Genomic DNA, 27,646 nt, shown 5'->3' with positions numbered 1-27,646 from the left:
ATGATGGCATCTGTGGAATAGTGGCCTTCACTGGTTGAACTGCAAGTGGAGAACCATCTTTATTATTAGACTGAGCCTCTTCTCCCAATAACTCAAATGCACATTTAAAGTCAGTTTAAATGATATCATTTTCACCTTTGACCTTTCTAGAGCTATTATAGTAATCATGGACTTCAGACTTCCAGAGTAGGGCCTATATAAAAAAAAGTGATAGGAATAAAGTAATCCATCCCAAGCCCAGAGTAATACAGGAACTACTCACATTCCCCTTCATTGTGAACCTCATGAAGTTACTGTTTATTTACTGCCATTGTTTTTAGCTAATGCATCGCGTCCTGTTCCCTCTCAGAGAGGGGGAGAGAGAGGGGAGGGGGAGGGATTTACCGTAACACATGAAATGCAAATCACAGTCAAAGTGGCATCAGGGGAAGTAGGGAGACCAATAGTGCTGCCCTGAGTGAGAAGAAAACAGTTGGCAGAGAAAATGACAGAACTGCTGAATTGGACCTGGAACAGTGGCTGTTCCAATGAGCCCAGATCCATTTTTTCATTTCAAAATAGGCTCGTTGTTATGTAGATATTAACCTTTTAGAAAGTCAGTGTAAAACTAAAAGTAGTTGTTTTGTTTCTATTAGTATCCTTTTATTATTCATCACACAATTCAGAGTTCAGTTGTCATGTGAATCAACTTGAACTTGGACAAACTCTCAGGTGTGTTTTCTCTCAAGCGTATCGGGTAGAGAGATGTGAAACCTACCTTTGCAAAGACGGGGCAAAATGCTATTGGGATTAGTAATAAATATGGTCAATCCTATTAAATCAATGACCCAGCCAGTCAAAACTAGAAATTGAAAGATCAAAGCCCAACATTCAAAACAATGTAACACATTTTTAGTCATGAAAATAGCAGGGAAACAAACAAACGAGACAAATTACTTCCTTTAGGGAGGCCAACAGACACCCACACTCTGCCTTCCTCATTGTGCTTACATGCACCTCTCTCATTCACTTCCTGTTTGACACAAGCCCTCTGCGTGTACAGGGACTATATCTCCACTACTACTACTACTACTACTACTGTGGCTACTGTGACTGGTGATAGTCTACAGCTGTTGTTTCTCTGGAGCCCTACACAGCACTAGTGACTCATCTGCGCTCCCCCTCTTCTCTCTTGTGAATGAATGGCAGTGGGATTGGTGTCATTGGACCTGAGGGGCTTTCGCACAAACTAACGCCGAAAGGCTATGGATGTTACTGGACGATAACAGCAGGTAAGCCGTGTTGAGGACTAGTGGGCTATCTCCTAAAGGGGATCTGGTGCGTTGTCTGTGGTTGTAAGTCTGCAAGGCTATTGTCTTTTCACAATGCATGCTTTTGTTGCACAGTCGATGGTGCGCTGGGCTTCGGGCCAGAAGGTTGAGGGTTAAGGGGGAATTTGGTGGACGTGGTAGCCCCGACTGGGACTCGAACCCAGGTCCAGCAACTGCCAAGAGGTCCGAACTCACACGCGGCACACTAAATTACTGGAGCCTAAATCCAGAATAATAGGCAATAGTAAAGTTTCAGAAGTGTAACGTCTGGACAATTTGTAAAGTACTGAAGTGTCTGACTCCAGACTCAGACATTCAAAATTAAATTATATTCAAATTAAGACATTTGACCTTGGATATGAGTTAGTATTGTCAGTTGTCTTCATCTGTGGACGATGCCTTATTATTGCAAATCTCTAGTTGCCATTGCGCCCACAACTGCAAATGGAGAAAATACTGGTTCCATACATCTGAGAAGGGAACATTTTGTGTTTGCACTAATCCTGGGAGTAGACTCGCTAATCGAATAAACCTAACCAATGCCCAAGTGTCATATCATTTCCTCAATGCTTGTGTTTCCGAGTTTGTGGCTGGCGGTTGGTCCAGGGGTGTAAGAAAAGGGTATTATGGGGCTGCCGAGTGGCGCAGCGGTCTAAGGCACTGCATCTCAGTGCTAGAGGCATCACTACAGACCCTGGTTCGATTCCAGACTGTACCGGCCGTGATAGGGCGGCGCACAATTAGCCCAGCGTCATCCAGGTTAGAGTTTGGCCGGGGTAGGCCGTCATTGTAAATAAGAATTTGTTCTTAACTGACTTGCCTAGTTAAACAAAATAAATAAATCGAAATAAGGATAGTTACAATTTCTGGTGATGGGGTATTCTGGATAGTTGAGGTCATTATCCATTAAACTGATAGTTATTTTACTTGCAAATTCCACAAATGGATCAATTAAAATGTGACTGACTATCAGAAACAACACCGATAAACCCAACTGGGCTTATTAAACTGTTTGAGTTTGTGGTAGATTATGTTAAAGTGATGGGAAAGGCTAAGGGGCTGTCAAAATAATGTCACTGACACACAAGGAAGTAAACTTGCAGACCCCCACCAAGCAGCATTTTGGTGGCTTATTTTTAGACACCCTGTGATTGTACTGTCATTATTCTAATACACAATGAGGAAGTTGATGAATAAGCATGTGTTGGTTGCATGGATACAGTATGCATGCAAACGATTTTTATATATACAGTGGGGAGAACACGTATTTGATACACTGCCGATTTTGCAGGTTTTCCTACTTACAAAGCATGTCTAATTTTTATCATAGGTACACTTCAACTGTGAGACGGAATCTAAAACAAAAGTCCAGAAAATCACATTGTATGATTTGTAAGTAATTTATTTGCATTTTATTGCATGACATAAGTATTTGATACATCAGAAAAGCAGAACTTAATATTTGGTACAGAAACCTTTGTTTGCAATTACAGAGATCATACGTTTCCTGTAGTTCTTGACCAGGTTTGCACACACTGCAGCAGGGATTTTGGCCCACTCCTCCATACAGACCTTCTCCAGATCCTTCAGGTTTCGGGGCTGTCGCTGGGCAATACGGACTTTCAGCTCCCCCCTAAGATTTTCTATTGGGTTCAGGTCAGGAGACTGGCTAGGCCACTCCAGGACCTTGAGATGCTTTTTACTGAGCCACTCCTCAGTTGGCCTGGCTGTGTGTGTCGGGTCGTTGTCATGCTGGAAGACCCAGCCACGACCCATCTTCAATGCTCTTACTGAGGGAAGGAGGTTGTTGGCCAAGATCTCGCGATACATGGCCCCATCCATCCCCTCAATACGGTGCAGTCGTCCTGTCCCCTTTGCAGAAAAGCATCCCCAAAAATGATGTTTCCACCTCCATGCTTCACAGTTGGGATGGTATTCTTGGGGTTGTACTCATCCTTCTTCTTCCTCCAAACACGGCGAGTGGAGTTTAGACCAAAAAGCTCTATTTTTGTCTCATCAGACCACATGACCTTCTCCCATTTCTCCTCTGGATCATCCAGATGGTCATTGGCAAACTTCAGATGGGCCTGGACATGCGCTGGCTTGAGCAGGGGGACCTTGCGTGCGCTGCAGGATTTTAATCCATGACGGCGTAGTGTGTTACTAATGGTTTTCTTTGAGACTGTGGTCCCAGCTCTCTTCAGGTCATTGACTAGGTCCTGCCGTGTAGTTCTGGGCTGATCCCTCACCTTCCTCATGATCATTGATGCCCCACGAGGTGAGATCTTGCATGGAGCCCCAGACCAAGGGTGATTGACCGTCATCTTGAACTTCTTCCATTTTCAAATAATTGCGCCAACAGTTGTTGCCTTCTCACCAAGCTGCTTGCCTATTGTCCTGTAGCCCATCCCAGCCTTGTGAAGGTCTACAATTTGATCCCCAATGTCCTTATACAGCTCTCTGGTCTTGGCCATTGTGGAGAGGTTGGAGTCTGTTTGATTGAGTGTGTGGACAGGTGTCTTTTATACAGATAACGAGTTCAAACAAGGTGCAGTTAATACAGGTAATGAGTGGAGAACAGGAGGGCTTCTTAAAGAAAAACTAACAGGTCTGTGAGAGCTGGAATTCTTACTGGTTGGTAGGTGATCAAATACTTATGTCATACAATAAAATGCAAAGTAATTACTTAAAAATCATAAAATGTGATTTTCTGGATTTTTGTTTTAGATTCTGTCTCTCACAGTTGAAGTGTACCTATGATAAAAATTACAAACCTCTACATGCTTTGTAAGTAGGAAACACTGCCGATTTAGCAGGTTATCAAATACTTGTTCTCCTCACTGTATATCATTAAGCAGATGCTTTTATCCAAATCGACTTAGTCTAGCATGCATACATTCTTCAAACGAGTGTTCACAGGAATCAAACCTTCAATCCTGGCATTGCAAACGCCGTGATCTACCAACCAAGCCACAGAGGACCACAGTTATAATACTCTAATACCCCACCTGTCACCTACAGTATAACTATGTGTTGATTTGATGCACCACTTACAGTAATCTAAAGGTTTTAGAGTGCATTTGCAAAGTATTCAGACCCCTTGACTTTTTCCACATTTTGTTACTTTACAGGCTTATTCTAAAGTTGATTAAATCGTTTTTTCCCCCTCATCAATCTCCACACCAACACGCCATAATGACAAAGCAAAAGCAGGTTTATAGATTTTTGTGCAAATTTATGAAAAATAAAAAATATGAAAGTATTCAGAACCTTTACTCAGTACTTTGTTGAAGCACCTTTGGCAGCAGTAACAGCCTTGAGTCTTCTTGGGTATGACACTATAAGCTTGGCATACCTGTATTTGGGGAGTTTCTCCCATTCTTCTCTGCAGATCCTCTCAAGCTCTGTCAGGTTGGATGGGGAGAGTTGGTGCACAGCTATTTTCAAGTCTCTCCAGAGATGTTGGATCCGGTTCAATTCCGGGCTCTGGCTGGGCCACTCAAGGACATTGAGACTTGTCCCGAAGCCACTCCTGCATTGTCTTGGCTGTATGCTTAGGGTTGTTGTCCTGTTAGGTGAACCTTTGCCCCAGTCTGAGGTCCTGAGCACTCTGAAAAGCAGGTTTTCATCACGGATCTCTCTGTACTTTGCTCCGCTCATCTTTCCTCGATCCTGACTAATGTCCCAGTCTCTGCCGCTGAAAAACATCCCCACTTGCTGCCACCACCATGCTTCACCATAGAGATGGTGCCAGGTTTCCTCCAGACGTGACACTTGGCATTCAGGCCATTCAGGCATTCAGGCCTTGTTTCTCAAGGTCTGAGAGTCCTTTAGGTGTCTTTTGGCAAACTCCAAGTGGGCTGTCATGTACCTTTTACTGAGGAGTGGCTTCTGTCTGGCCACTCTAACATAAAGGCCTGATTGGTGGAGTGCTGCAGAGAAAGTTGTCCTTTTGAAAAGTTCTCCCATCTCCACAGAGGAACACTGGAACTCGGTCAGAGTGTCGGGTTTTTGGTCACCTCTCTGACCAAGGCCCTCCTCCCCCAATGATTGCTGAGTTTGGCCGGGCGGCCAGCTCTGGGAAGAGTCTTGATGGTTCCAAACTTCTTCCATTTGAGAATGATGCAGGCCATTGTGTTCTTGGGGACCTTCAATGCTGCAGACATTTCTTTTGTACCCTTCCCCAGATCTGTGCCTAGACACAATCCTGTTTCAGAGTTCTACTGACAATTCCTTCGACCTCATGGCTTGGTTTTTGCTCTGACTTGCATCGTCAATAGTGGAACCTTATATATATCACAGGTGTGTGTCTTTCCAAATCATGTCCAATCAATTGAATTTACCATAGGTGGACTCCAATCAAGTTGTAGGAACATCTCAAGGACGATCAATGGAAACAGGATGCACCGGAGTCTTATGCCAAAGGGTCTGAATACTTATGTCAATAAAGTATTTTTAATACATTTGCAAAAATGTCAAAACTGTTTTTGCTCTTGTCATTATGTGGTATTGTGTGTAGATTGATGAGGGGGGAAAATGGCATTTAATCCATTTTAGATGAAGGCTGTAACGGTCTGAATACTTTCCGAGTGCACTGTAGATGGGTAAGTGAATACTTTCAGATTGCACTGTAGATGGATAAGTGAATACTTTCAGAGTGCACTGTAGATGGGTAAGTGAATACTTTCAGAGTGCACTGTAGATGGGTAAGTGAATACTTTCAGAGTGCACTGTAGATGGATAAGTGAATACTTTCAGAGTGCACTGTAGATGGGTAAGTGAATACTTTCCGAGTGCACTGTAGATGGGTAAGTGAATACTTTCAGAGTGCACTGTAGATGGGTAAGTGAATACTTTCCGAGGGCACTGTAGATGGGTAAGTGAATACTTTCCGAGTGCACTGTAGATGGGTAAGTGAATACTTTCCGAGGGCACTGTAGATGGGTAAGTGAATACTTTCCGAGTGCACTGTAGATGGGTAAGTGAATACTTTCCGAGGGCACTGTAGATGGGTAAGTGAATACTTTCCGAGTGCACTGTAGATGGGTAAGTGAATACTTTCCGAGGGCACTGTAGATGGGTAAGTGGAAGTCTGTCACAGTCATACATATTTCTGCTCGGTGTTTTGCTCAAAGATTAGTCAAAGATTGGGAAATGGCCTCTGCAGTTGGGTGTTGCAGTTTATCAAATAATTCTAGCAAGGAACTATTTAATCCATATCCCAATCATCAGCGTGGATCCACTGGTTTATGGCGAAGGCAGAATGAAACAGAATACTTTATTTCATATCTCCAAATGCACTTTCTAACAACCTGCTCTTGATGTGCAAGTGTGTTTCTGTTTTAGGTTTCAGTCTATTGAGAGCACTGAGAATATTTGTAACCTTAGCAAACTATTAACCAAAGTCATTTCTCAAACATTATTACCCAGAGCAACTATGGTTAAGTACCATGCTAAAGGGCACATCGACTGATTTTTTTTTTTTCACGGAGTCAGCTCGGGGATTCGAACCATACACCTTAAGGTTACTGGCTCAAAGCTCCTAACCGCTAGGCTACCTGCCGCTCTTCAGCGTATGATTGGAAGTCACCTACCTCCCTATATCTATCTCCAAGCACTAGTGAAAGCGGCAACACCCATTTTTAGCAGACAAGATCGTTTGGTTAGCACTCACATCAAAACGCCATGCAGTACGGTCTGCACCACCTATCTTCCTGTTTACCTCTTTACCAGTCTTATCTACAGAATCTATGTTTTCACAGAACTTTCCCACATGATATACACCTCACTCACCCAGGGGTACGCTCAGGAGGCAAACGTGGAACGCGGCAGATAGAAATTCCTTATTCCACATGTCGGAGAGGCATGTTTGGTTCTACATATTTTGTTAAACATATTTCTATCCAAATGTCACCTGAACACGCCCCCAGGTCTTCCACATTGCATATACTATATCTACATTGCACATTATACACAAATGCTTGGGTTAAGAGCAGTCAAATATTATACACCTTACTGATTTTCCTTATTTACATATCATGTGCTCAAGATATTCTAACTGACAGTCTAGCTGTAAATGTGGATATACATAAAACAGTGTGGATGTTTGGTAGCCGTGTCTTATATCAGGCCTGGCTCGTAGTCCATAACATCCAGTGCAACAACAACAACATCATGCAATTCAGACCATATTTGCATAATTGTCCACTCCCTCTAAAAATGTATTTTTACTGGGGACGTGAGGATCAAAGTCCGTGTATAATGACACCTTGTGGATCTATTGTCTCCTGTCTAAATGTGTCCTGAATCTGATCATAAAATATGTGTAGGGTGTACACTAAGGACTCTAATGCGGGGAGAAAAAAATGTTTTTGGTCCGATTTGAAAGTGTTCAGTAACTGCAGATGTGGCTGCTACAATACTTCCACCATAGAGTCTAATGAACTTTACCATCATCGATACCCTGCCACTGCATCCCACTGTACCTGGTTGGGCCTGTACGTGCGAAAGACGCCCGCTCGCCGGTAGTTGCATTGAACAAAAGAGGAAGCATTTTACAGCGGAGCATTATCGTATTATTGTTCAACTTTTGTTATTTCCTAAAACCATAAGAGGCTGGTTCTCATGCAGTTGTCCAGTGGAGAGCGAGAGAAAGGAGAGTAAGGTGATACAGGGAGGGGGTCTTTAGTGTTTTAAACCCAACAGAGGAAGATTGGATGGGGATATGGGACTATCAATTAAAGTACAATGAGACGACCCCCCACCACCACTACCACCACCACCGCCTCCCTGGTCTGTGGGAGTCTATCTGAGAGGCTGATCACACCACAACAATGGACAGGCACCTGCTTCCCTTCCAGGGCTGGGGAGCTATCTTCCTGTTTGGAAGCTGTTGGAAATGTGATCAGGCTGGGCCAGAGGAAAGGAAAGACTTGGGAAGAAGGAAGAGTCTCACACTGTGTCTGAGGGTAGAGCATTATAGAGGCAGAGAAGAAATTTGAGTGCTAACCTGGTTGCCAGATCTGTTGCTCGTTGTCATGGCCGTAACACTGTTTTTGAGGGAAGGGTACCATAGAATTACATAGTCATTTAATAGGATCTCTGTGGGGGGTACAGGCAGAGTGGGAAGCTACTCTGGTTGCCAGATCTGCTTGTGCTGACTCTTCTGTTGTTCATTGTATTGGAGAGTTGGCTAAAGCATACACAGATCTGGCAACCCGGCTAGCGGCAAGCTGAAGATCTTGTTACTGTTGACTTGAGGTTACTTGAGGGCCTTCATCATGCCGCAGCTGTGTGCAAGGGTGCTCCACCAGGGTTGAGTCACATTCAGGCTTGACCTATAAATCTGCTGACAATAAGACTAAATAGTAAGGTTGTGTTCGGTCAGGCTCAATATGACTCACTTGTTGGCTTGATCGTGGCACTCCAAGTATTTTGGTTTATACGGGGACCCAAATGTTTGTGTTGATCTAACTGAACCTAATTGGTTGAGGTCGGCTGTGTCATGCTAGTACCTTGGGTTGAGATCAGAGATTAGTGGAAAACCTGCAGACACTACACTTTTAGGAAAAAAAGGGTTCCCAAAGAGTTCTCCGGCCGTCCCCATAGGAGAACCATTTTTGGATCCAGGTTGAACCCTTTTTGGATCCAGGTAGAACCTATGTAGAACCCTGTGTGGAAAGGGTTCTAGATGGAACCCAAAAGGGTTCTACCAGGAACCAAAGAAGGTTCTTCAAAGTGCTCTCCCATGGGGACTGTCAACAAACAATTTTTGGGGTTCAACTTTCTTTTTTCTTTTTTTTTTTCCTAAGAGTGTAACGTACTCCAAAATGTAGGACAAAGGAGAGACCGGGGACATGGCACCTAGAGACAGACATGTGACTTTTAGTCAGCTTTCCTTATTAACCTCTGTTGCAACAGCTGAAAATGTGGAAGTGACCTTGTTGACGTTTGAGAGGACATTCATACATCCTCTTATGAAAGCCCACAGTTTCATATAATTTCAGTAGTTGCCATGTAAACAGAATGATTCAATACCTGAATAGAATTTAGTGTAGAACAGCCCGTTTTTAATCTATGCTTAGTGTTCCATCGACAGTGTGGAACAAATCCAACTGTCACTGATGTTTAGAAAATGTTTAACACTTTTGTTTGAAGGACTCTACTACACATTCACAATCCATACTTAATGCATTCACACCACTACATAAGCATTTAAATAAGTTCATCATCGACAGTCAGCCCTTATATGGCAGTGGATGACTCACTCTTGAATGTCCTACTGTGTAAATGAGATCATAAGAGTTGCTTTATTATACTCAGAGTCAACATCTGACCCTAGACTGGATACAGCCATCAGAACTTATGTGACTTATTAGTTCCTTCCCAGTCCACCTGGCCGGTGTCCAACACAGTATAGTTCCACAATGACCGGGTGGGTCATTTACCGGTTAGTATCAAACAGTAACTTTCCTACACCTGCTGACCGTGCCGCTCGTAACACGTCTTGCCTGGTCCCAGACCTGTTTGTGTTGTCCTGCCAACTCCTATGGTCACTGTCAACTCAAACAATGGCAAGACAGCCCAAACAGATCTCGGACCAGACTATGACACGTCTGGGGATACAATACACCTTTTAGCGTGGGTGACGGGGGGGCTGAGAACTAGGCTGTATGGAAAGTGTTTATGTTTATGTAACTTCTATTGTTATTGTCAGGGTTCACCATATTGTTGTTAACAGTAGTGGTGCTGGAAAATCATGGTTGAATTATTCTGACCCCCCCCTGGCCTTTGGTCACATGCTCTTCCTCTCATGGTTCCTTAGGAGGGGCCTTAATAATATGGTGGGGGCGCCCCGCCGGTTAGCTTCTGGAGCCGGGGGGTAACCCTCGTTTCTTTTTCTTTTCCCCCATCCGTCTGACTCGCGCTCTCTGGCCCAGCTGTGTGTGTGTGTGTGTGTGTGTGTGTCACAGGAGGCTGCTGAGGGAAGGATAGATCATATTAACGGCCAGAACGGAGTGAATGGAATGGCATGGAAACCATGTGTTGGTGTATTTGATGCCGTGCCACTGATTCCGCTCCAGCCATTACCACGAGCCCCGTCCTCCTCAATTAAGGTGCCACCAACCTCCTGTGGTATTTGTATGTATGTATGTATGTATGTGTGTGTGTGTGTGTGGCCCCCCCAGGCTCATCTGTACACAATGCCAGTTTCCTGTCCTGTGGTCAATACTGTGAAAAGTCCCCCACAAGACCTACAAATAGGGATACTTCTCACCGTGAGCATTTACATCATTGCCTCTCAACAGCAGCTGCATGACCCAGTTGAGAAAGCTTGGTCTAGCCCCTGTAACATTACTTTAAAAGCTGAGTTTCCAGGACCCAAATGAAGCCTGCTCCTAGATTTGAAAGGCTTCAAATGAGGTGGTGCTTGTTTTGACTCAAAGCTGAAACATAAAAACAGACTCGTATCGCTGTATCGCCGTAAGGCCATTGAGGAACACTCCCAGATGCGCATCGGTTGGTCAGAATCAGCATAATTCCACTCAGAGCAGGTGTCTGGTGGTTTTTCGTTCACCGTAATTTGGTGAGATATTATCCCTAATCACCATGGCGATCACACCTCTGACCTTTTCTTTTGTGCATTTGTGTGAGTCATTCATGGGCACAGATTCACATGCAGCGCGGTGCTATCTGGCACACATTATCACTCACATGTGGGTTATAGTGGGTTATAGGGGATTTCTCTGTCTCAATGGGGAGTTTTTGAGCCTGTTATTGGATACAAACACTTGTAGTTGGTGGGAGGGATTGAAGTGTCTTGTCTTATGGAAAAAAACTTTTGTTTTCACTCAACAAAGGAAGCTCCACTGTCCACGTCGGAAACCCCAACCCTGGGCTCTAACCCATGGTGAAGTTCCCCAGTGGGGCAAGAAAGGACAATACGTAGTGCGGCTGCCGCCGAGGACAGTACCTTTTGGATATGTCTCTATATTGGAATCTTAGAATGTGTACAGTCAATTCATACACTCCTAGCCTGGTCCCAGATCTGTTCGTGCTCTTGCCAACTCCTACTGCTGTGATTGTCAGGATAAAGGTATGACAATGGGTGATACGAAGTTGGGCATGATGGCACAAATAGATTGGCACCCGGGCTAATAGAATAGCTGCTTCTATTGTGAATGTCCAGGATCCTACATTACTGTAGCGGGTCAACAACACACCGATGACTTTGACAGTCATTTTCACAGGCCTTTCTTGAGACATCTGCAGATTGTGTCATGACCAAAAAACGTCCGGCTGTTGATCAATGTGCGGTCAACACGTTCATACAGTAGGCTACTGTACTTATCACTGTACGTTATCAAGTGGTGAGGTAGTCACATGTCACCGACGTTACTTGAAGATTGTTGTGAAAAACGATTAGACATTTTAGTTCAATTACATGATTATTAACAAATGATTACCAGTTATTATGGTAATAGACAGAAAATGAATCCGCCTCCAGTAGTTTTGAGGAGATGATGTACATTTTATTAATGTGACTGTTATTGAATATTATTACGTTGATGCAGAGACTGGATTACAGAAACATGAAACTCCTGTGATTGAGAGTGAAATTGCCTGTTATAAATCAACACCCTCATCCTGTCATGCATAACAGGAGATTCAACACAATTACAACACGACTGAAACAAAGCCCAACCATAGATCCTAACACCTGGGTCGAAACAGGCGTGAAACAGAAACATTTTGAAGCCGAAAAATGAGATTTTTTTTAATATACCAGTTCATGTTCTCTGTTTCAAAACATGTTCAAATCGTTTGGTTTCTACTGAACATGCCCCTGTTGTGCGTCCTAACATCAGGAAGCCCCAGGTCCTATATGATTCCCAGGAACACAGATGAGGGCGATGCCTATGAAGGGCCATAGAAATGTAATAAACTATAAGAAGGGCAGGAAGAGAAAATAGAATAACTGTTTGTTTATCTCTCCATCCCCCTGAAATTCCCTCCTGTCCTGTGGCTTTTCCACGGAACTCATGAGGGCATTTTCATATGTCCCCTGCGATGTATGCCAAGATGCAAAACTGAACCGGTGTTTACTTCCTTGATCTGATGACAGTCTAATATGCATTCACGGAAAGGGAGGGATGACTGGAGAGAGGTGTGATGTTTATCTTCTTATCCCTCTCTTCTACTCCAGGCCGTGAGAAGACATGCAGCACACGTCGTGTACTGAGGACCGGATCCAGCATGCTCTGGACCGATGTCTGGATGGGCTCAGACCCAGCCCCACGGCGCCACAACCCTGGAACGGTAAGCCTCATCTGGGCTGAGCAGGGTCGGATGTGGGCGGGTGTATTTCATCTCTTCGCTGGTGACTTAGTATTCATTCTCAGGGAATTTGATTCCCTGTGTATTTCATCTCTTCGCTGGTGACTTGGTATTCATTCTCAGGGAATTTGATTCCCAGTGTATTTCATCTCTTCGCTGGTGACTTGGTATTCATGCTCAGGGAATTTGATTCCCAGTGTATTTCACTTGAGACATACAGTGCTTTATTTCTTTAAGAAAGGCATAATATGGTTGTTCACATGATATGGACAGCAGGCCTGTTCATTGTCACCGTTGCATGTAGTTCATGTCATAGTATTGTTCCAAACTGTTGGGACATTTTCTACGTGTGGTGTCACAGAAAGTCGACACGATATCAAAAAGCCTGAGACGTTTCACATTTCAAGTGTCCAGCCACATGTTAACACCTCCGCTGGAAAATCTTCCTCCGTCATCAGTCAGACCACACTGACCGTAAATTGTTCTTTCTCAACTTCTGAACACCAGAACTGTTCGTGGTGACCGGTATATCTGAAGCCCAGTAGGCCTAGTGAGTCTGTCTGTTGTTGAAAACTGTCAGTGGAGTGTAATTACGCGCTAGAGGAAGTATCAACGTTGACACTATGGCTGTGGCGGAAGTGGTGTGTGCGCGCGCGTACACACACACACAGAGAGAGAGAGACCGTGGTGACATAGACCACAGTGTGCCTGGAAGTATGAGGTAGTGTGAGGGGGGTAGGATCGGTTTGTGTAGCAGAGCGTAGCAACACCAACTGTGTCAGATATCATACACCTACATACACACTGTGGTTTTATACATCACATTTTCAGGAGGTACCTTGTTGCCACATACGGTGTTGAAATTACGTTATTAATTTGTTCAAAGTACACTGTGTACCCTTCAGGGAAGCTGCACGTTCTATATTCATAACATGTTGCACAATGTGGCCTCTGATGTGACGTGTGTGTGTGTGGGTTTCAGTCCTGATGTGCTCGGCGGGCCAGTCGATGAACCGCTGGAGTCTGGAGGAATTGGTGAAGAGAGACCCAGAGAACTTCCTCATCCTCCTGCAGCAGGTCCTCAGGAAGACCCGAGAGGTGAGGGGTCACAGGTCTTTACTGAAAGGGCAGAGGCCATCATAACTCCTCTACTTAGGATGCTGCTATGACCTAGATTCTTATGGTCACATGTCATGATGACCCCACACCTCTACAGAATGTAGGTGGGATCTACAGTATGTGATTAGGAGCAGTATGGCACCTTGTGGTGGGAATTGAGAACTGAAACTGTGAAGTGTGGACATGTGAATGAACTTTTGGATCTCTGTATGTGTGTGCAGGTCCAGGATCAGTGTCAGTATGAGCTTGTGGCTCCCCTCGCTATCATGTTCTCCTCCACTCTGTTACAGGTAATCAATCAATCAATCAATCAATCAATGAATAAACCAAACACAAGAACCCCAACCGTAGTTACCTGTAACTAGGTGTTTTTCTGGTTGCAGACCCCCTTCTGTCCCCCTGCCACGGAGCTGCTGGAGGAGGCCTGTGAGGTGTTTGGCTGTTTCCTGACTTGGCCAGAGCCTTACTGCAGCGTGTGTAAAGGACTGCTCTCCACCTTACACCAGGAGCTCAAGGCCCCAGGTAAACATGGAAAGACGTGGGCTACTCTAGGTTTTATATCTACCCAATGCTTCTATGGGGGTTTTGAACTATTCATTTACTTCATTGATGATCATGATGTGGACTGTGAATTAATACGAGGTCAAAAACAGACGTGTGTAAGACAGCCTTCCTTTTTTTGCGAGGCAACAACTGCTTAGGTTGACTTCTCTCTCGATGGTCCGAGCCATAGTTGCTCAGGGGTGTAATCATTACGCCGATTCTGTTGCAAAACGTTTTGCAATAAACTGTTTACTCCAAACGCAGAAAACGCAAACAAGAGTTTCTATTGAACAAATTCAGGTGGGTCCCTCCCCGTTTCGTTCCGTTTGCTCTGGTTAATTCCGTTTGATTCTTAAACGGTAAACATTTTTTCCGTAATGAATACACCCCATGTCATGTACTGTGGCTCAGTCACCCATGATCAGTGACTGCCCCCTAGTGACACAAACAGATAAAACAGTAAGATGAAACGCACAAATACAGTGCCTTCAGAAAGTATTCACACCCCTTGACTTTTTCCACATTTTGTTGTGTTAGTCTGAATTTAAAATGAATTAAATGGAGATTTATTTTATCACTGGCCAACACACAATACCCCATAACGTCAAAGTGGGATTATGTTCTTAGAAATGTTACTAATTAATAAAAAATGAAAAGCTGAAATGTCTTGAGTCGTTAAGTATTCAACCCCTTATTTATAGCAAGCCTAAATAAGTTCAGGAGTAAACATGTGCTTAGCAAATCACAGAATAAGTTACATGGACAACATTGTTGACAGAGTGGGGAGAAAAAATGAAGCCTGTACAGAATATAAATATTCAAAATCATGCATCCTGTTTGCAACAAAAAATGTGGCAAAGCAATTCACTTTTTGTCATGAATATAAATTGTTATGTTTGGGGCACATCCAATACAACACATTACCTGGGTTGGGGAGTAACGGATTACATGTAGTTACATGTAAGGGATTACAAAAAAAACTAAACCGTTACATTACCAGCAAAAATATTGTAATCAGAGTACAGATTACTTTTGAAAAACTAGATGGTTCCTTCAAGGACTACTTTTAAATTCAGAAAGGATGTTTGCGTAAAAAAATATTTGACACTTTTCAAGGACATTCGAATTGGCTTTGAAAAAAGGGGCACATTTTAAGTTTGTTCCACCTGAGAGAGTCTGACCAGAAGTCCGAGACCACTATGATGACACACCAAATGTGTTTGATGGATCGTGGGAAAAGAGCAGGAATAGGCTTTTGTAGGCCACAGTCCAAGCTATGTCTTCCAATGGTGCGACTGCTGTCGGCATCCAGAGATTATCCAACTTGAATAAACGCTTGGCGGTAAGAATGACAGCAGTGGTGTAGTCTACGGGGATATCATTTATTATTGATATCTACATACAGTTGAAGTCGGAAGTTTACATACACCTTAGCTAAATACATTTAAACTCAGTTTTTCACCATTCCTGACATTTAATCCTAGTAAAAATCCCAATCGTCCCACAGTAAGTGAATTTTATCAGAGGCTTCTAAAGCCATGACATTTAGCTATTTGCGCCATACGGATTGTGGTTGTTGTGGATGACTGTTCACAAGTCTAAATGTGTATTTGAACCCAATAATGGTTGAATACAAGAAATATAAACTTCCTATCAATCATTGTTTTTGAAACCAGTGGACAGCCAGTGAAAAATGTGCTCTTGCAGCTGCATAGTGCAGATCCAAGTCTATGGAATAAAAGTGGGTCTTTTAATGCGCAATCTAATTAATGCTGATAAAAATAAATCCATAGGCCTGTTGGACACATGCTCAAACTTGCACCCTTTTGATAGACTTGAAGGGGCAATCTGTAGTTGCTATATCCATTTTTGGACTTGTAAATTATATATAAAACTTTGGACACCCCTACTCATTTTTATTATTTTCTACATTGTAGAATAATACTGAAGGCATCAAAACTATGTAACACATAAGGAATCATGTAGTAACCAAAAAAGTGTTAAACAAAATATATTTTAGATTCTTCAAAGTAGCCACCCTTTGCCTTGATGACAGCTTTGCACACTCTTGGCAAAGCATGCCATTCCATGAGCGCAACATTTTATTTTTCAGCTCGAATAAATGAGTCCTCCATGACTACAAAATCATTAACAACAGATTAGGGCTTGCTAATAAGTCCTTAGTTTGCGCTGAGCATGACCCCAAAACTATTTGGCTAATCTATACTTCCATATTTCTCTGCGACAGAGCCTGGACTCGAACCAGGATCTCTAGTGGCACAGCTAGCTAGACTACTGCGCCACTCGGGAGGCCTAGCTATGTAAACTATAACATGGATTTATGCTGCAATAGATGTTGTTCAATTGGTAACATACATTTTTGTCTTCTAATGTCTCTTACGGGGAAAGTAATCTAAAAGTAATGGAATGTAATCAAATGATGTTGCTGAGTTTGGATAATACATACTTTACATTATTGATTACAATTTTGGACAGGTAACTGTAACTGATTACATTTAGAAAGTAATCTACCCAACCCTGCACATTACTGAGTACCAGTCTCCATATTTTCAAGCATAGTGGTGGCTGCATCATGTTATGGGTATGCTTGTAATCGTTAAGGACTGGGGAGTTTTTCAGGATAAAAAAAATAAACAGAATGGAGCTAAGAACAGGCAAATTCCTAGAGGAAAACATGGTTCAGTCTGCTTTCCACCAGTCACTGGGAGATTAATTCACCTTTCAGCAGGACAATAACCTAAAACACAAGGCCAAATCTACACTGGAGTTACTTACCAAGAAGACAGTGAATATGGCTGAGTTACAGTTATGACTTAAATCTACTTGAAAATCTATTGCAAGTCCTGAAAATGGTTGTCTAGCAATGATCAACAACCAATTTGATATAGCTTGAAGAAATTTGTGAAGAATAATGTTGTATAATCCAGTTGTGGAAAGCTCTTAGAGACTTACCCAGAAAGACTTACAGCTGTTATTGCTGCCAAAGGTGCTTCAACAATTATTGACTCAGAGGTGTGAATACTTATTTAAATGAGATATTTCTGTATTTCAATTTCCATACATTTACAAAAACAATATGTTAGTTTTTTTTTTTTTACAATTCAGATCAATTTTGAATTTGGCTGTAGCACTGCTATATGTGGAATAAGTCAAGGGGTAGGAATACTTGAAGGCACTGCAGATATAACATTCATACGATTGTATGAACCTGATCACCTCATTGTTTAAGTTAGGTAAACCTGTCTGCGCAAACATGTGCCAGTGATAATGGAGAAGTGCTTGACGGTTCTGTGGTAGCCTGTTCTTTGAAAGCGGATGTGTGATATTTCAATTCACAAAAGGGAAAAAAAGCAGAACTATAACAACCTGTCAACTACCTGGAAGAGGATAATGACAGATAAGATAAAAGAATACTGCTGAAATCTGAGAAAGTCACTTCAGGTACAGGCCAATGAATGAATGAGCTTGCAGTGGTGTGAATGGGGATCACTATTTTGTGATGTTGTGAGGTGAAAATATATAATTGTGTGCAGTACAATACTTTAGTCAAGAACAATCAACTTATTCAGCGTGTGTTCACTTCACAGGCATTTCCTATCACAGACTGGTGAGAGAAGAGCAAGGCCTGGCCACTTCAAAACATCGCTCAAAAACAATGTAGGTTGTCAACAGTTTAACGGCTATATTTTACTACTTATTATTATGAATGATTGTGCAATCTTGTCATGCACACGTAAACCACACGTCTGGAACTCCTCTTCAGTTATTGGTTCTCCCCACCCCTTCCCTGCCCAATATGTCACTCCTTCCTTTTCAGTCTCGTGTTGGTTTTTCTTCTGTTAGCGTTCCCCTTGTTCTGTTTCTGTGTAACTGCATGTGTATTTACAGTTGAAGTTGGAAGTTTACATACACTTAGGTTGGAGTCATCAAAACTAGTTTTTCAACCACTCCACAAATTTATTGTTAACGAACTATAGTTTTGGCAAGTTGGTTAAGTAATTTTTCCAACAATTGTTTACAAACTGTTTATTTCACATATAAGTCACTGTATCACATTTCCAGGGGGTCAGAAGTTTACATACACTAAGTTGACTGTGCCTTTAAATAGCTTGGTAAATTCCAGAACATTATGTCATGGCTTTAGAAGCTTCTGATAGGCTAATTGACATCATTTGAGTCAATTGGAGGTGTACCTGTGGATGTATTTCAAGGCCTACCTTCAAACTCAGTGCCTCTTTGCTTGACATCATGGGAAAATCAAAAGAAATCAGCCAAGACCTCAGAAAAAAAATTGTAGACCTCCACAGGTCTGGTTCTTCCTTGGGAGCAATTTCCAAATGCCTGAAGGTACCACGTTTATCTGTATAAACAATAGTACGCAAGTATACACACCATAGGACCAAGCAGCCATCATACCGCTCAGGAAGGAGACGTGTTCTGTTTCCTAGAGATTAATGTACTTTGGTGTGAAAAGTGCAACTCAATCCCAGAACAACAGCAAAGGACCTTGTGAAGATGCTGGAGGAAACGGGTGCAAAAGTATCTATATCCACAGTAAAACAAGTCCTATATCGACATAACCTGAAAGGCTGCTCAGCAAGGAGGAAGCCACATCTCCAAAACTGCAATAAAAATGCCAGACTACGGTTTGACACTGCACATGGGGACAAAGATCGTACTTGTTGGAGAAATGTCATCTGGTTTGATGAAACAAAAATAGAAGTGTTTGGCCATAATGACCACCGTTATGTTTGGAGGAAAAGCTTGCAAGCTGAAGAACATCATCCCAACCTTGAAGCACGGGGGTGGCAGCATCATGTTGTGGGGGTGCTTTTCTGCAGGAGGGACTGGTGCACTTCACAAAATAGATGGCATGAGGAAGGAAAATGATGTGGATATATTGAAGCAACATCTCAAGACATCAGCCAGGAAGTTAAAGCTTGGTCACAAATGGGTCTTCCAAATGGACAATGACCCCAAGCACACTTCCAAAGTTGTGGCAAAATGGCTTAAGGACAACAAAGTCAAGGTATTGGAGTGGCCATCACAAAGCCCTGACCTCAACCCTATAAAAAAGTTGTGGGCAGAACTGAAAACGTGTGTGCGAGCAAGGAGGCCTACTGACTCAGTTACACCAGCTTTGTCAGGAGGAATGGGCCAACATTCACCCAACTTATTGTGGGAAGCTTGAGTAAGGCTACCTGAAACGTTTGACCCAAATTAAACAATTTAAAGGCACATTCTTAAATTTCACATTCTTAAAATAAAGCGGTGATCCTAACTGACCTAAGACAGGGAATTTTTACTAGGATTAAATGTCAGGAATTGTGAAAAACTGAGTTTAAATGTATTTGGCCGAGGTGTATGTGAACTTCCGACTTCAACTGTATATACACGTTTTTGTATGTGTGCCGAGAGACAAAGGCATTTGTATCTTCTTGTTCTACAATTCATGTAACAAGGAATAATAATATTGACTCGTTTTTAGAGTGCAGACCTCTATCACCCCTGTGTTTTCCACCATGTCAACCCTATGTCATCTGATCCCTATAGGACGGTTCTGTTGATGAACCCTAGTGAGGTGCCTCCTGAGTTCCTGTCTGTAGCAGACCAACTGAGTAGTATCCAACGGTCCCAGAGAGAGACATACGTCAACCTGGTCAAACATGCCTACCAGGCTACCCTGGGCACCAAGTACACCCTGGCCAGCATCCACAAAGCCCTGCAGGTACTGGACGACGCAATATACCACTGGAACGCTGTACAGATACCGATAGAAATATATATATTTTTTTAGTTAAGATTTTGTTAGTCTTGATGGCTGTGTAATCTGTTTAGTTTTCCATCATAGTCAAAATCAATGTTTAGTAGTTTGTTAGTACCCATCTTCTGTACAGTAACACAACATGACACTCTCTCCACAGGTCAAGAGTCTAGAGGAGCTGGCGGAGATCTTCTCCATGGTAACCGACGTCCTGGAGACGGCCGCTGCCATGGACGACCCGGCGAAAGGCCGTGATCATGTGACCCAGGGCCTGGAGGGGCTGAGGGAGAGGATGGGCGTCCCAGCGTCCAATGGCAGGAAGTCTGACGGTGAGAGGGAGGAGCCTAACCTATTCTAACCTATCCTTACCTATTCTATTGATTTGTCAAAATGAAGCTAATGCGAAACATTTCCATACAGTATGTGTAAATGTTGTTTCGTTGTATTTATTCTGTTTTTAGGAATGTTGCAAACTCTACCACTGCCCACAGCCAAGTGCTACATGTTTCACTGGGACAAGGACAACTTTGGTAAAGGACTTTGGTCTTCACTCTCTCATGAAATGACTTGTCATGGGATCCCCCTTGAGTCTGGTTCCTCTTTAAGTTTCTCCTACCTAGGTTGACTTTCCTTTCTGTTTGATGGATTCGACTTGGATTGTGATAAATTCATTTGTATACTGTGCTTTACAGTACATGCAACTGATGGACTGTGTCTTTGTGATTTTCAGATATCCTCAACACCATCCTGGAGAACGAGCATGACCTAACCGGCTTCCAGACCTCCAGTGGTCAGGGTGACGGCGAAGATGATGAGGAGGAGGAGGAGGAGGAGGAAGGGGCAGAGTTCGACCTGGAGGAGGAAGAGGGAGAGAAGGAAGAAGGAGAGGAGGAGTTTGTCTCCGCCATGTCTATGTACAACTGCTGCAGTGTGGACCACCGAGCCTCTACCTTCTCCACCGTCTCCTCACTCTCCACTGCCTCTAAAGACTCCATGTACTCCACCTTGTCCTTGGCCTCCGGATCCTACGCCCCCTCCGTTCTCTCAGTCACTTCCGGCATCGACAGCGACTTCTACGAAGACCCTGAGGACGCCACCTCCAGCCCCTCCCCTTTGGAACGGAGCCCATCATCCGGCAAGTCAACCAAAGCTTCGGCTCGTCTGAGCCAGCACTTCTCCCGTTTCTTCAAGACAAAGACGCAGTCCCTGACCAGAGCCAAGAGCCTCGGCAGCCCAGATGCTAAGGACTTGGTCGCGGTTCGTTCAAAGCGCTCCAACTCGCTCCCGCAGCAGGTGCACCTAGTCAGCCCAGACTCCTTGTTCCAGACCCCCTGTACCCCCCAGGCCCTCAAGCACGTGTGCTTCCGCCGGAGGCCCATCCTGAGCAGTGACGAGGAGGGTAACGGTAATTCCACCACCCTGAGGGTGGTAGTATTCGGGGCTGACCACGTGGCGGGCAAGGTGGCGAGAGCCTATAGTAACCTACGCCAGAGAGAGAACGCTTGCCCGAGCCTCAGCAGAGCCTTCCGGCTGCAGTTCTTCTTTGTGCCCGTGAAGAGGGATGGTGTTGTGAGGTGCCCTAGCCCCGGAGGCCAGTCGGCTAGCCCACGGAGAGGAAGTACAGTGAGTACAACTGTTATAGTGTAGTGGCTCTTATTAAGTGGCCCTATCAGATTTGTTTTATTTCACCTTTATTTCACCAGGAAGGGCTCATTGAGATTTGAAATCTCTTTTTCAAGAGCGTCCTGGTCAAGATAGGCAGCACCAAGTCATTACACAATTACAGACAGACAACATGAAAAACCACAAGTAATCTAGTAAAGGCCATAGAATTCAACAAAATCATAAAACAGCAAATTAAAAACATTAACAGGTCAGGGAATCAGCCTCAAAATCCTTCATCAGTGATTTAAAAACACCAATCGGGACAAGTTCTTACAGTTTAAAAGTATTATGTAAGGCGTTCCAAGCCGATGGCGCAGAGTGCCATGGTAAAGGGTGTCGATTGATCTCAAACACTGAGCTGAAGCATACATAAAATATCCCCATAGTCTAGTAAAGGCATAAATATAGCTGATACTAGCCTCCTTCTGTTTAGTTTTGTCAGTATTGAGGATAAGCTTCAATTGACACAAGGTATGTTGAACAGTATAAAAAACAGTTTGCAAGTTCTGGAAAGCTTTTGTGAGAGACGAGGCACAACAAGTAACAGTATCATTAGCATAAAAGCGAAGTTGCACAATTTTGTCTAAATTATTTATATAAATAGTGAATAAGAGGGGACCAAGTACAGAGCCCTGGGGCACACCATTACAGACAGACAATTTAACAGACATGAGCGCATCAACTTGAGTGCACTATCAGACAGATAGTTAGCAAACCATGCAACTGCATGCTCCGAAAGACCTACACTCAACAATCTCTGTCTCAGTATAGCATGATCAATTGTATCAAAAGCCTTAGAGGGATCAATAAAAAGTGAGTCACAGTGCTGTTTTTTTGTCAAGGGCTTCAGTGACATCATTAGTTAGGTTAATAGTATAGTGGCTGTTTTTAAGTGGCCCTGTCAGAGTTTGGGTCAATTCTATTTCAATTCAAGTCAATTGGGGAGATAATTGACATTGGATTTATAATATTTGTTTTTTCAATTTATAAATTGAACTTCCATTCACTTCCTGATGAGGTTGACCCAAACCATGTTACAGTTTCTGGTGCACCATAAGAAACATCATCTCTAAAGCTTAACGTCAATTCTAGATCATGGGTTGATAGCTGTTCAGGAGACTGTTTCCCTCAGGACTGAGTTTGGCAAACCCTGCGATAGAGCAGCGGCATTAAATTCAGGATGAGTCGTCAGGCAATGTTTCTGTGGCCATACAATACTATTACTACTCTGCAGCTAAAACGAAGAGAGACTGACGTATTGTTCTTTTAGGAGCTCAACAATCTGGGCACAGAAGACAGCACTAACGACATAGCCCGTTTCATTGGTATGCTGGACCCCTGGTACGAACGCAACACCTTGAGCCTGCTCAGTCTACCAGCCAGCGTGGTGTGTCAGGTAAGACCACACTTTGTGTGACATATCAAATGATGAACATGATTGAAAAATGGATGTGTTGTCTCACACACAGTCAATGGTGTTCCCTGTGTCTTGCAGCAAACCTCTAAGATTGAGTCCGATTTGTATGATAGTTCCTATGAGGATCGTCTGCCCATCCTGGCTGACTTGGTGTTGTACTACTGTCGCCATGCCACCAGGCCTGCACTGATGCAGCTCTACCAAGCTGAGGTGAAGCCTGGATTCTCTTTTCTGTCCTTTTTCTCTGTCCTGCTCTCTCTTTCTCTCTCTCACACACACACACTGCACATCTCCTATACTCAACCTCCATGTTATAAATGTGTGTGTTGAGTGTTTGATGTCCTTGGGGTTGTAGATGACGTTAGCTGGAGGCGAGAGGAGGACAGAGGTTTTCATTCACTCCCTAGAGCTGGGCCACACCGCGGGTACACGAGCCATCAAGGCTATGGGTACGTACATCTGCCTCAGCACCGTCTCTTAGCAACCTCCCCATAACAAACAACAGGCAGGTAAGATTTTCCAAACAGAAAATATGCGTCTTGACTTCAGCCGGGAGTCCGAGGTCTGGATGGATTATGGCTGTGGGAACATCTGCTGTTTCAATCTATGATTCAGAAACTCAGTTTGTCTCGTTGTTCCATGTCGTTTCTTCCATGTTACATGACAATCTCTTCCACCGCTTTTTGTGTCTTAAAAAACGAAGTGACACTAAACGTATAAATCATCATTCTTCGTATTCACCATCATCAATGATTGATTATTCATCTTCAGCACCATGTTCAGCTCTATGGCTGTATCCTAATAGGGAAGCTCTGTGTTTGTCCTTTTTGTAGGTGCCGCGAGCAAGAGGTTTGGGATCGATGGTGACCGGGAGGCAGTCCCTCTGATGTTAGAGGTGGTTTACAACAGGGTAAGATGGTGTTCAGCAGCTCTTCATCCCACTAGGAACATGCTGACCGTGTCAGCTGCATAAAGAATCAGCGTTGTCTGATGCATTTCTGATGTATCGCTCTCTCTCTCTCCTTCTTTTTCCTCTCTCAGGTGGTCATCAGTGGGAGAAGTCAATGGACGAAGAAAGACAAAGTTTGCACCTCCATCAACCTGACCAAAGCCTGCAAGAATCCAGAGGAACTAGGTGAAATAACTACAGCAATACAACGAACTACAGTAATATAATGTTCTGGGTTCATTCATGAGTTGGACATTTTTGGGCTCACGCATGTTAGGGAGCAGCCAAATCAGTTGTACGTTTGAAAGTTTGTTTCGTCAACGCAGACATCCTGTTTTGATCCCTTCCTTCCCCCACGGTTTCAGATTCAAAGATGGAGTGCTTGCAGTTGACAATGACAGAAGTACTGAAAAGGCAGAACTCAAACAAATCTAAGAAAGGCTACAATCAGGTGAGCAGGATGTTGTCCGATCGAGTCGGTGCGACTTGCGGTTAGACGGCGTACATCAACAACTTTACGTAAACCACAGTGCTCTATAAGGACTCTATAAGTGGAGCAACATCTCTCGTATCCCGAGAACGAGCTTCTTTCTAGATCAACCCGATAGGAAACCCGATGTACACTTTCACAGACACGTCTCAGTTTCTACCTTAACAGAGCACGACTCTCACTTGACTTTTTTTGTTGTGGTTGTTGTCCAACCCTTTTCCTGTTCACTTGATCTTACGTTAATGTGACACACTGCATCCTGTAGCTCAGACAAATACTGATGCCACTAATAATTATTTTCTCTATGTCATTAGGGCTGGTTTCCAAGACACAGATTAAGCCTAGTCCTGAACGCTTTCACTGGAGATTGTCCTTTGTTCTTGTTTTTGATCCAGGACTATGCTTAGTCTGTGTGTGGAAAAGCCACCCTTGGAGTCCCAAAATATACTTATACTTACTATATACTTGTTATGCCTCTATATACTTGTTATGCCTCTAATGGTCAGTTTCTACTTGACAGCAACTGAGCGTTACTGAGGTGAAGGTGGACAAGGTGCAGGTCAGTGGGACTGGTAACACCACCTTCGCTGTGTGTCTGGACCAGGATGAGAAGAAGATCTTCCAGGGTGTCACCAGGTACAGGCATACACACACACACACAGTCTTGTCAGTCTTGTACAACTAACCTTGTGGGGACACACAATTCAGTCCCATTTTCTCTAACCCCTAAACCTAACCTGTACCCTAAACCTAACCCTAGCTCCAAATCTTAAAACTAACCCTTAACCTAATCCTAACCCTAAACCCCCTAGAAATAGCATTTTACCTTTTGGGGGCCAACAAAATGTCCCCAGTTGGTTACATTTTTATTTGTTTACTATTCTTAGTTAAACACATCCACACAGTCCCCACAAGTAAAGTTAAACATGCACACGTACAGACACACACTATCTGACCACAGTGTCTATTTCCCTTCCTCTTCCTCTCCCAGGTGTGAGGTGTCTGTATGCTACAAGCCTGACAGCTCTACAGACTGGAGGTTAGGCCAGGGCCTGTCCGCCCAGATCCACCCTCTCCACCCCACCTTCTGCTCACTCCTCTGCCTGCCCATAGCCACCTTCAGTGGGGCACAGCCCTGAGAGTGGAAGACCAGCCTTAAACATATATATACTTGAATGTATTTCTGACTATTTTGTAGACAGCTGGTAACAGAGGGGAAGACTAGAAAGTGTAGGTGAAAAGCCTGGAGTCTGTGGACCAGACTAAAATGAAGGGATGAGACTCTTTTTGGATCCAAGGGACATTATGGCTGCTGGATGGTTCAGCGAACCATCCTCCTGTGATGACTAACGTTGCCTGAGACCTACAGACCTCCGTTGGGCTAACACAGTCTTGTGACATTCAGGAGACCGGGGTTCAATACCCAGTTGCTGAAATGGACACTGGATTATGTAAATGATGTACATTTGTATACTATGTATTTCTTCCCTCAAAATAACTTCATCATTACACTGTAGCTACACTAGCATTGGTGCAAGTCCTCTCTTCCGGCACTGCAATGAGCAACGGTTTCCTGAAAGGGGACATTTCTGAAATATCACAGTGACTTCTTTAGACCAGCAGGGGAGTCTATTGTGTTCACTTTCCCACACGAGAGTCACGTATGTCAGGATAATGAGGTAGGAAAAACAGCCTTTCTCAGGACTCCACAGACTCATCCAATACCAGTTATGTTCAATGTCGTTTTTACATTTGAATGTATATATTTGACATTGTATTAAATAATCCCATTTTTGACATTCCATTGTACATAGTATAAGATGTATCATACTAAGTAGCACCCTGTAATGTTTACTTGACACTGTATTTGACATAAGATATATATTTTTATTTAGCTGATACTGATGACCGCAGGGACGCAGAGACAACATCGATATTCCAGGGTAGATTGACATGGTGTCATAGACCAGTCTATGGTGCTACAGAATATACTCATCCAGTCCTTTTGTTAATCAGTTGTCTAATGTATTGTTGTCTACAGCTTTGCACTGCAGAAAATATATAACAGAATATCAAAATATCAATCATATAGCAGAATAAAATGCACAGTAAAATTGCTTAAAGGTTGAGGTTGGTATTTTAGAAATCTTTGTGTTAAACATGGGTAGGGCTCTGGGTTTATCCTGACTGTGACCTAACCAGTTACCCTATGTTGTCAGGAAAACACAACAGATTAATAGATTACACAAGTACACCGAGTCTTCAAAACATTAACAACACATTCCTAATATTGAGTTACACCCTCTTTCGCCCTCACAACGGCCTCAGTTCATCAGGGCATGGACTCTACAAAGTGTTGAAAGCCCTTCCACAGGAACACTGGCCCATGTTGACTCCAATGCTTCCCACAGTTGTGTCAAGTTGGCTGAATGTCTTTTGGGTGGTGAACCATTATTGATACACACTGGAAACTGTTGTGTGTGAAAAACCCAGCAGCGTTGCATGCAAACCGGCACCTTCTATCTTACCCTGTTCAAAGGCACTTAAATATTTTGTCTTGCCCATCGCCTGAATGGCACACACACACACAACAAATCCTTCTTTAACATGTCTCCTTATGTGACATCAATAACTGATCATAGCTTTCACCTGGATTCAAATCAAACTTTATTTGTCACATGCGCTGAATGCAGCAAGTGTAGACCTTACCGTGAAATGCTTACTTACAAGCCCTTAACCAACAGTGCAGTCTACAGTATGTCATGGAAAAAGCAGGTATTTCTAATGTTTTGTACATTCAGTGTATATTGCTATATAGCTAACTTCAATAAACAGATGTAAAATAAACAGAAATTAAAGGTACTGTACATGTAACAACATATAACAAAATAGTGTTGTCTGGCACTTCTGTTCTCTCCATATGGTACCAATTTTAACGTTAGTCTTTATTTTGTCTTATCAATGTTCTATAAATTGTGTGTATTATATGAGAAATCCTACAAGAAATAAATAATGATGAAAGAAGATAAAA

General features: G+C 43.2%; 1 protein-coding gene across 1 annotated transcript; it reads left to right on the top strand.

Annotated features, from left to right (window-relative positions):
• The first annotated feature begins 926 nt into the window (after positions 1-926).
• On the top strand, positions 927-27,646 carry LOC110485801 (phosphoinositide-3-kinase, regulatory subunit 5). Its single transcript, XM_021556979.3, has 18 exons — positions 927-1,271; positions 12,517-12,629; positions 13,630-13,745; positions 13,988-14,056; positions 14,150-14,288; positions 17,918-17,987; positions 19,884-20,058; positions 20,255-20,423; positions 20,556-20,624; positions 20,825-21,717; positions 23,030-23,155; positions 23,255-23,386; positions 23,532-23,625; positions 24,010-24,086; positions 24,218-24,311; positions 24,491-24,576; positions 25,136-25,251; positions 25,607-27,646. The coding sequence occupies exons 2-18, from the start codon at positions 12,530-12,532 to the stop codon at positions 25,752-25,754; spliced, it is 2,673 nt and encodes an 890-aa protein (XP_021412654.3). The 5' UTR covers positions 927-1,271; positions 12,517-12,529; the 3' UTR covers positions 25,755-27,646.

This window comes from Oncorhynchus mykiss, chromosome 13 (genome assembly GCF_057628025.1).
Source record: "Oncorhynchus mykiss isolate SJ-2025 chromosome 13, ASM5762802v1, whole genome shotgun sequence".
NCBI classification, from domain to species: domain Eukaryota; kingdom Metazoa; phylum Chordata; class Actinopteri; order Salmoniformes; family Salmonidae; genus Oncorhynchus; species Oncorhynchus mykiss.
The sequence above is the reverse complement of the archived record's forward strand: the minus strand, read 5'-3'. Positions and strand labels throughout refer to the sequence as shown.